Below are 10,169 nucleotides of genomic sequence, written 5' to 3' on the forward strand. Positions count from 1 at the left end.
ACCTGAGTGTCACATCTTTACAGGATGGATTGAGGCCTGGGTATGAACGGGGGTGTTAGAGTGGGTTAGAGTCTCATGTTAGTTGGAAAAATGGACTTGTAGTCTGCTTATATGGACTTGGATAATTCTAGCCTGAGATAGTTTTTAGGGTTGAGTTAGACCTGAGTGTTGCATCTTTACATATGCTAGTAGAAATGTATTGGAAAAATTCTACCCCGACTTGCTTGGGATTGAGGCCTGGGTGTGAACGGGGGTGCTAGAGTGGGTTAGATTCTCATGTTAGTTGGGAAAATGGACTGGTGGTATGCTTACATGGACTTGGAAAATTCTACCGTCATGAGCTAGTTTTTGGGTTGAGTTAGACCCAAGTATCACATCTTTATGGTATGCTAGGAGAAATGTACTGGAAAATTTCTACCCCGACTTGCTCCGGACTGAGGACTGTTTTTTCTTTTTTATTAACAACATATGGTCCCAATTGTAGTTGACTTCTTGTATGTTGGTAATTTGTGCAGTGAATGATGGCTTATTCAGGAGCTAAAGAAGATGGAAGAGAGGTGAAGATTTACGAGTATTTGGATGAACTAAGTACTGATCTAGCAGAGTATATATCAGAACTATCAGAAGCTTCTGTGAAAGAGAGGGGAGTATTTGCCATCGCGTTATCTGGTGGATCGCTCATTAGTTTAATTAGGTATGTAAGCACATTCTCTATCTGTTCATATTTGTTCTGTTGCCTTCTCTATAAGATTGTGTAAATATGTTTGAAAACTTGGAGGAAGCAGAAAACTATGTGAAGCACCTTACAGCAAGACTGTTGATTGGTCCAAATGGTATATATTTTGGGTGGACGAACGTGTTGTGGCGAAGAATCATGCTGATAGTAATTACAAGCTAGCCAAAGATGGATTTTTGTCTAAGGTAAATGTCTCAACTTCAGCTTTATTCTGCACACTATTTGTTGTTGTGAGCCTCAGTAGTAGTTAACATTGACTATCCTATTTCTTTGTCAAAGCAATGCCTTTCCTTTTACGGGTTGTGATTCATTATAGACGTGTTCTTTGTCACGAGATCTTTAAAGTAGATCTCTTCTAAGAAATTGTTTTGGGTGATTGAATTTACTATAGCCAGATCTTGATATTTCACTCTAAGAGTACGATCACAACGTCCCTATGGAAGAATAGTTATGTTAAAATTGTCCACATATGATGCGCCTTCAAAATGCAGGGAATCTTCCAAGCCTTTGTGTTCTTGTTATCCTTTTAGGCGTGTCCATCTCTTTTGTCATTTACGAATATCATGTAGACTTTTCGTGCTGGTCATGTCTAACATTTTTCGAGAACTTTGATGTAATCTGCTAGTTGTGGAAAAGTAGTTAACATGAGACTATACTGTTCCTTAATCACTTGTGATACTTACTTTGAAATTTGAATAGCTTCTTTTATGATTTTTGATATTATATAGCCCATTGTTCCGATATTTGTATCAACTTAACGTGAAAAGACTCGCAATTGTAGATACAATTATGAAGTTTGATGGCCAGGTTTAGATATTCTGAAGGGCCATTTTTCCTTTTTCTGGTGTTAACTATTGTTATACGGTCCCATCGATCTGTTCTAATCGTGTTGAGACGAGTGGTGAAGGAATTGAAAAAAAGGATAGACTTTTAGTAAAGTTTCCCTTTTCTTTTCCACATATTCCATTTACTTGTAACCCGAGTTGGACTCAAAAGTAAACGAACGAAAAAGAGAAGACCAAGGGGTGAAATCGTGGTTTTATGATAGTACATAGAAGCCAATACTCTATTGATTTCCTTCAAATCTCTCACCTGGTGTAGTATGTCTCAATTATGGCGCGTTTCACTTTTCAGGTACCTATAGTTCCAAGCCACGTACATTCGATCAACGACACAGTATCAGCTGAGAAGGCAGCTGAAGACTATGAGTTTGTAATTAGACAGCTTGTAAGGACTCGTGTAATCAGCGTTTCTGATGTTAGCGACTGCCCCAAGTTTGACCTCATCCTACTCGGGATGGGACCTGACGGTCACATTGCATCTCTATTCCCTGATCACTCCATACTCGATGAGAAAGACGAATGGGTGACTTTTGTAACTGACTCACCTAAGCCTCCTCCGGAGAGGATAACTTTTACTTTGCCTGTCATTAACTCTGCTTCTAATGTGGCTGTGGTTGTAACTGGAAGCAGCAAAGCAGAGGCTGCACATTTGGCAATTGATGATGTCGGGCCTGACGTTCCGTCATCACCTGCAAAGATGGTCCAGCCAACTAAAGGGAAATTAATATGGTATCTGGATAAAGCAGCTGCCTCAAAACTAGATTGCACAAAATGTTCAGAGTAGGGCCAGGGTTACAAGTTCCCTTGTCAACAAAATGTACAACTGTATGGGGCACAAAGCATGTGGAACTTAGTACATTCTTATCTTTTGTCAGGATTTTGTAGTTCACCTTTTCTTAATTTCACAACGTTTTTATGCCTTTTGGAATTAGAGTGGTTATTGGACTTTTGTGATGGATCAAGTATCTTCGACATCAATAATAGATCCTTACCCACCTTTGAACTAATATGAAGAGACAGATCGATGACTTATGTTGTTTGGACTTTTCAAAAAATTGTCACTCTTGTCGAATCCTTTAAAAATGTACTATTTTTTGGAGGATCCAAACCGTTTCAATCAGCATTTTGAAGAGTCCTAGCAAAATGCAATACTTAGCTAACCCGAGACAAATTTATCTCCTCTTTAGGCAGGGATGGCAATGGGGAAGAGAGGATGCGGGGCGGTTGAAGTGGGTAATTTAAAAACTAATGCGGGCGGGGTGGGTTGCGAGTCTATGTGGTTTTATGCGGGTTCAAACTTAATTTTAACTTTTTATATGTATAAGAATAATAAAACATTACTTATCAAGATAATTTCTTTAAAGTCATTAAAATATTTAAGATAGTAGATGAAAATAGTTCAATCAAAACTACTACAGTTTCTTACATGCTTCTCAATTAACCTCTAAAAATAAAATTATAAGTCATTATCTATTAAATTAATACAAATTAATGAGAAGATGAATTTATGTTTATGAATTTAATTTTAGTATCAAACTTAATTAAAAAGAGGAAATAATCAAAAATTTATGCGAAGCGGGAAGAGGCGGGTTGAAAATGAAAAAAATTGTTACACAGACAAGGCTAAATATTTTGCGTGTTAAGTTCAACCCTCCCCTTCCCGCCCCACCTCATCTCTACCAAAAAATCTCCTTCTTCGCAAATGCAGTCCTCCTCTAGCAAACACGCAGAACAGTGTACTAGAAACAAAAGACATCAATTCTCAGCTATGAAATTCATCAACCGAATTAGAGTGGTTATTGGCCTTTTGTGATGGATCAAGTATCTCCCTATTCTGATGCAAGGGGATATCAATAATAGATCCTTACCCACCTCTGAACTAATATGAAGAGACAGATCGATGACTTATGTTGTTTGAACTTTTCAAAAAATTGTCACTCTTGTCGAATCCTTTAAAAATGTACTATTTTTTGGAGGATTCAAACCGTTTCAATCAGCATTTTGAAAAGTCCTAGCAAAATGCGATACTTTGGTAACCTGTGGGGAAGAGAGGATCAGAGGATGCGGGGCGGTTTTAAGGCTATGAGGAGTGGGGCAGTTTTAAGGTTGTGGGGGACAGGTTGAAGTGGGTTTTTTAGAAACTAATGTGGACGGGGCGGGTTGCGAGTCTATGTGATTTTATACGAGTTCAAACTTAATTTTAATTTTTTATATGTTATAAGTGTAATAGAACATTATTTATCAAGATAATTTCCTTAAAGTCATTAAAATATTCAAGATAGTAAATGAAAATAGTTCAATCAAAACTAAAATGTTTCTTACACGCTTCTCAATTAACCTCTAAAAATAAAATTTTAAGTCATTATCTATTAAATTAATACAAATTAAGGAAAACGTGAATTTATTTTTATGAATTTTATTTTTAGTATCAAACTTAATTTTTTTTTAAAAAAAAAGAAATAATCACAAATTTATGCGGGACAGATTGAAAATAAATAAAAAATTGTTATGTGAAGCGGGTTAAAAATTTTGTGGGTTAAGCGCAACCCACCCCGCCTCATCTCTAACAAAAAATGTGCTTCTTCGCAAATGTGGTCCTCCTCTAGGAAACACGAAGAATAGTGGACTAGAAACAAAAGTCATCAATTCAGCTATGAAGTTCATCAACCGAAACACCAAATGAACCAATGAAAACCAGAAAACATACCAAATATGCAGATTGACTATAAAATATGTTCCGAATATGTTGGAATCATCAAATCATGGATCTAAGGTCTTCCTCATCGATCTAAGGTCTTCCTCATCGAATATTGTTTGAGGTCCATCCCATATTTTTATATTAGTCAACTTTTGCTACTCAATTTTCAAGCAATTGTTAAAAATGAATAGTGACAACAAATTGGTGAAAAAAAAATTGCTCCAACATTTGAAAAAAATGATAGATTTGGTGATTGGTGATTGGCAAATTAATAAGATTTGCAACCTTTTTTGAAATTTGTTACATTTGCTTATGTCATCAGTGACATGGCATGGTTTTCTCTTTCTATAAATAGAGCATTCTTGCTCATTTGTAGTACACACCAAAATAGTGAAAAAAAATATTTGAGAGCAAAGTAAGGTATATATAGACTATATAAGAAAAATAGTCTGTGAATAAAATAGAGTGTGAATGATATTTTAGTAAGGTGAAAATCAAAAGAGTGTTATTCCTTTAGAGTGTGTTGTAGTCACTTTGAGTATTATATTAGTGACTACACAGTATAAAATTCCTTACTATAGTGATATCTTCTTGGCCCGTGGATTTTTCCTTATTTAGAAGGGTTTTCACGTAAAATTCTTGATGTCATTATTTTTCCATTTTATTTCCATTACATTTACCACATATATTTTTGTGGTTGTCTGCGTTTTCCCAACAGACTGATATCAGAGCAAATGTTTTATCTGAATATGCTTTGTGGTTGCAGCACAATATAAACTTCCACATCATAAAAGATTTACTTTGATTTGTAATAGCTATATTTATGGGAAAACAATGAAAGCCAACACAAGTAGAATGATTACTTTGAATGGTATTAATTATGCCATTTGGTAGGGGAAAATGGAACATCTGCTTTATGTCAAGAATTTTTACAAATCAGTTTTTACCATTGTAAAACCTGATAATAAAACAGATGAAGAGTTGAATCTGTTGCACAGACAGATTTGTGGATTCATTAGGCAATGGACTGACGATAATGTGTTGAACCATATTTTTGGGGAGACACATGCTCGAACCCTATGGGAGCATCTTGAAAGTTTGTATGCTCGGAAGACTGGCAACAACAAAATATTATTAATAAAACAAATGCTGAGTTTAAAGTATTATGATGGTTCTCCGATGACGGACCATTTGAATAATTTTCAGGGGATCATAAACTAATTTTCTGGTATGGGCATCAAATTTGATGAAGAAATTCAACGCTTGCTTCTACTTGGTTCCCTACAGACTCTTGGGAAACATTTAGAACTTCGTTGTCAAATTCTGCTCCGGATGGTGTAGCCTTTATGGATTCCGCCAAGAGTAGTGTCTTGAATGAAGAGATGAGAAAAAAATTTCTAGATTCTACTTCGTCGGATGTCCTGATAACTGGCCTAGCGGGAGAAACAAAACTAGTGATTCTCAAAATAGAGAATAAAATAGGAGCAAATCCAGAGGCAGACTTAGGATATTGAGTGCTATCATTGTGGCATGAAAAGGCACACAAAGAAGTTTTGCCGAAAGTTGAAGAAGGAGAACAAAAATAAAGAGGAAATTAAAGAATACAACAATGAAAATTTCCTAGCTACCGTCACCATCAAAGATATTGTTATCGTCCTTGATGCGGATATGATAAATATTGCTTGTGATGAGTCAAGCTGGGTTGTGGACACTGGTGCCGCATCTCACGTGATATCAAGGAAGGATTTTTTCTCTTCATATACTCCTGGTGATTTTGGAACATTGAGTACGGGTAATGAGATTGTTTCTAGGGTGGTTGGTATTCGTACAATTTGTTTAGAAACTAGTGTTGGAACTAAACTAGTTTTGAACAATGTGAAACATGCTCCTGGTGTTCATCTGCACCTGATTTATTTTGGTGTTTTGGATGATGAAGGATATGTTAGTACCAATGGTGATGAAAAATGGAAACTCAGGTTCCTTGGTTGTGGCTCGTGGTAACAAACGTCGTGGTCTATACTGGACTACGGTTTCTACTTGTGTTGATATGGTGAATGTGGTTGAGAGAGATAACTCTTCAACGTTATTGGACAAGAGGCTTAGCCACATTAGCGAGAAATGACTTGATGTTTTAGCCAAAAAGAAATTATTGTCAAATTTCCAAAGTGTGAAATTAGAAAAGTGTGAGCATTGTTTGGCGGATAAACAAAATAGAGTTTTCTTTTAAGTGTAACCCTTCTTCGAGAAATACAGAGTTGCTTGAATTGGTGCACTCTGATTTATGCAATCCAATGAAGACAAGGACATTGAGTAGTGCACTCTACTTTGTCACTTTTATTAACGACTGCTCGAGAAAATTTTGGGTCTATGTCTTGAAGACTAAAGACCAAATGTTAGGTGTCTTCAAGTAGTTTCAGGCTTCAGTTGAAAGAGAAATTGGAAAGAAACTGAAATGTATTTGTACTGATAATGGTGGTGAATATTGTGGACCATTTTACCAATACTGCAAACATCAAGGTATTAGACACCAGTACACTCCTCGTATGACTCATCAGCTTAATGGCTTGGCTTAGAGGATGAACATGACCTTGATGGAAAGAGTTAGATGTTTGCTTTTTGAAGCAAAGTTGCCGAACTTATTTTAGGGTGAGACTTTATTGACTGATGCACATGTTATTAATCTATCTCCTACTGTTGCTTTGCAAAGTGATGTTCCAAATAGAGTGTGGTGTGGAAAGGATGTTTCATATGACCATTTGAGAGTATTTGGTTGCAAAGCTTTTGTACATGTGCCGAAAGATGAGAGGTCAAAGTTAGATGTCAAGACAAGGCAATGTATCTTCATTGGATATGGCCTTGATGAATTTGGTTACAGGCTATATGATCCAATTGAGAAGAAACTCGTGAGAAGCCATGATATAATTTTCATGGAGAATCAAGCAATTGAAGATATTGACAAAGCGGAAAAGCTAGAATCTTCAAATTTTAATGACATAGTTCTTCTAGATGAAGTTCCTCAAACAAATATGCATGATGTTGTTGGGCTTGATGATCATGGTAATGCCCATAATCATGTATCGAATCAATATGTTGATGTTGATAATAACAATGATATTGTTATTGATGATCCTCATGCTCATGAAGTTGTGGACTAATCAAATATTCCGCTTAGGAGGTCCACAAGACAGCGGGTTCCTTCCTCTCGTTATTCATCCAATGAGTATATGTTACTCACTGACGGGGGAGAACCTGAATGTTTTGAAGAGGCCATGGAAGATGAGCATAAGGATCAATAGATTGAATCCATGCAAGATGAGATGAATTCTCTGCATGAGAACCACATTTATGAGTTGGTAAAATTGCCCAAGGGCATGAGAGAAGAACAAGTGGGTGTTCAAAGTTAAAGTTGAAGAACACAACTTGATGCCCAGATACAAAACTAGATTGGTTGTTAAGGGATTTGGTCAAAAAAAGGGTATTGACTTTGACGAAATATTTTCTCCTGCCGTGAAAATGTCCTCCATTCGTACGGTTCTAGATTTGGCTGCTAGTTTTAATTTAGAGATTGAGCAGATGGATGTGAAGACAACTTTCCTTCACGGTGACCTAGAAGAAGATATTTACATGGAACAACCTAAGGGATTTAAAGTAGAAGGTAAAGAAAAGTTTGTGTGCAAACTTAGAAAAAGTCTTTATGACTTAAAGCAAGCTCCTAGACAGTGGTACAAGAAGTTTGCATATGTTATGGGGGAGCAAGGCTATAAGAAAACTTCTTCAGATCATTGTGTATTTGTACAATTTCTGACAATTATTTTATCATCCTCTAATTGTATGTGGATGATATGTTGATTGTGGGCAAGGATACTTCGAAGATTGACGAATTAAAGAAAAATTTGTGTAAGTCTTTTTCTATGAAAGACTTGGGTCATGCCAAACAAATTTTGGGCTTGAGAATTACTCGTCTCAGAGATGAAAGGAAGATTTATTTTCACAGAAGAAGTACATTGAACGTGACTAGAGCGCTTCAATATGAAGAACGCAAGCCTGTTAGTACACCTCTTGTTGGTCATATGAAGTTGAGCAAGAAGATGTGTCCTACTGCTAGGGGGGGGGAGAGCATGGCCAAAGTTTCATAGTCCTCCGTCGTCGAAAGTCTAATATATGCAATGGTATGCACTAAACTTGATATTGCTCACGCAGTTGTTGTTGTCAGCAACTTTCTCGATAATCCGGAAAAAGAGCATTAGGAAGCTGTGAAGTGGATACTCAGGTATCTTAGAGAAAGCTCAGATGAATGCTTGTGTTTTGGAGCATCAAATCTAATTTTGAAGGGCTATACAGATGTTGATATGGCAGGTGACCTTGATAATAGAAAATTCACTACTGGATATTTGTTTACTTTTTCAGGGGAGCTATATCATGGCAGTCGAAGTTGTAGAAATGTGTTGCACTATCTACAACTAAAGCTGAGTATATTGCGGCTATTGATGTCGGTGAGAAGATGATATAGCTCAAGCGATTTCTTCAAGAGCTTGGTTTTTATCAGATGGAGTATATTGTCTATTGTGATAACCACAGTGCAATAGACTTAAGCAAGAACTCCATGTACCATGCAAGGAAAAATACATTGACGTCAAATATCATTGGATTCGTGAGAAAGTGAAGAGTGAATCATTTCACGACAAAAAGATCCACATAAGTGAAAATTCTGCAGATATGTTGACCAAGACAATACTGAAAGACAAGTTTGAGTTATGCAAAGAACTTGTGAGTATGAGCACTCTCTAAAGAAGATAAAGATACCTCCTTTTGGTGCATGGGACTGGAGGGGGAGATTTGTGAGGTCCATCCCATGTTTTTATATTAGTCAACTTTAGCTACTCAATTGCTTCAAGTAATTGTTTAAAAGGAATAGTGACAACAAATTAGTGAAAAAATAAATTGATCCAAGAGTTGAAAAAATGATAGATTTGGTGGTTGGCAAATTGGTAAGATTTACAACCTATTTAAAATTTGCTACATTTGTTTATGTCATCAGTGACATAGACATGGTTTTTTCTTCCTATAAATAGAGCAAACTTGTTGATTTGTAGTACACACCAAGATAGAGAGAAAAAATATTTGAGAGCAAAGTGAGGTATTCCATAGACTATACAAGAAAATAGTCTGTGAAAAAAATTTGAATGTGAGCGATAATTTAGTAAGGTGGAAATCAAAAGCATGCTATTCCTTTTGAGTATGTTGTAGTCACTTTGAGTATTATATTCGTGACTACACAGTGTAAAATTTCTTACTATAGTGATATCTTCTTGGCCCGTGATTTTTCCCTTATTTAGAAGGGTTTCCACGTAAAATTCTTGGTGTCATTATTTTTTTTCATTTTAATTCCATTACTTTTATCATATATATTTGTGCTTGTCCTTGTTTTCCCAACATATTGATCGTTGTCAAATTAACTCTCTTAAAACTCAAAAATTTAACCGATGAATCAAATCTGAACACCTTTGGATCCATGCAATCACGAAACTGAGTCAAAAGTCACCTTAAGGAACCTAACAAAACTATCAAAATTCGAATCCAAGCTTGTTAACTTAGAATGTTGACTTTGATCAAACTACTCAAATTTTGAACCTTCAAAACTAAAAATATCATCCATAAAAGTTACAAATGACATAAAAGCTATAGGGAGGATCAAAATAGGAAAATAGTAGAAAATCCAAAATGACCATGAGGATAAGTCAAAAAATTAGGTGGGTGAATTTATTTAATTATGATGACAGTTTAAAATTTGATCAATTATAAAATGACAGAGAGTTTAAATAAATCTTTTTAAAAATTCAGTGTTAAACATTAGTCATAAGGGTATAAGTGAAACGAAAAGATAATCGGAGTA

The 10,169-nt window shown here is 35.8% G+C and overlaps 1 protein-coding gene across 1 annotated transcript; it reads left to right on the forward strand.

The window, feature by feature from the left end:
• The first annotated feature begins 515 nt into the window (after nt 1-515).
• LOC125853452 (probable 6-phosphogluconolactonase 2) lies at nt 516-2,466 on the forward strand. Its single transcript, XM_049533143.1, has 3 exons — nt 516-694; nt 786-921; nt 1,871-2,466. Exons 1-3 carry the CDS (start codon nt 519-521, stop codon nt 2,360-2,362), a joined length of 804 nt encoding a protein of 267 aa, XP_049389100.1. The 5' UTR covers nt 516-518; the 3' UTR covers nt 2,363-2,466.
• The last annotated feature ends 7,703 nt before the right edge of the window (nt 2,467-10,169 follow it).

The sequence above is a fragment of the Solanum stenotomum genome, chromosome 1 (genome assembly GCF_019186545.1).
Source record: "Solanum stenotomum isolate F172 chromosome 1, ASM1918654v1, whole genome shotgun sequence".
NCBI classification, from domain to species: Eukaryota; Viridiplantae; Streptophyta; class Magnoliopsida; order Solanales; family Solanaceae; genus Solanum; species Solanum stenotomum.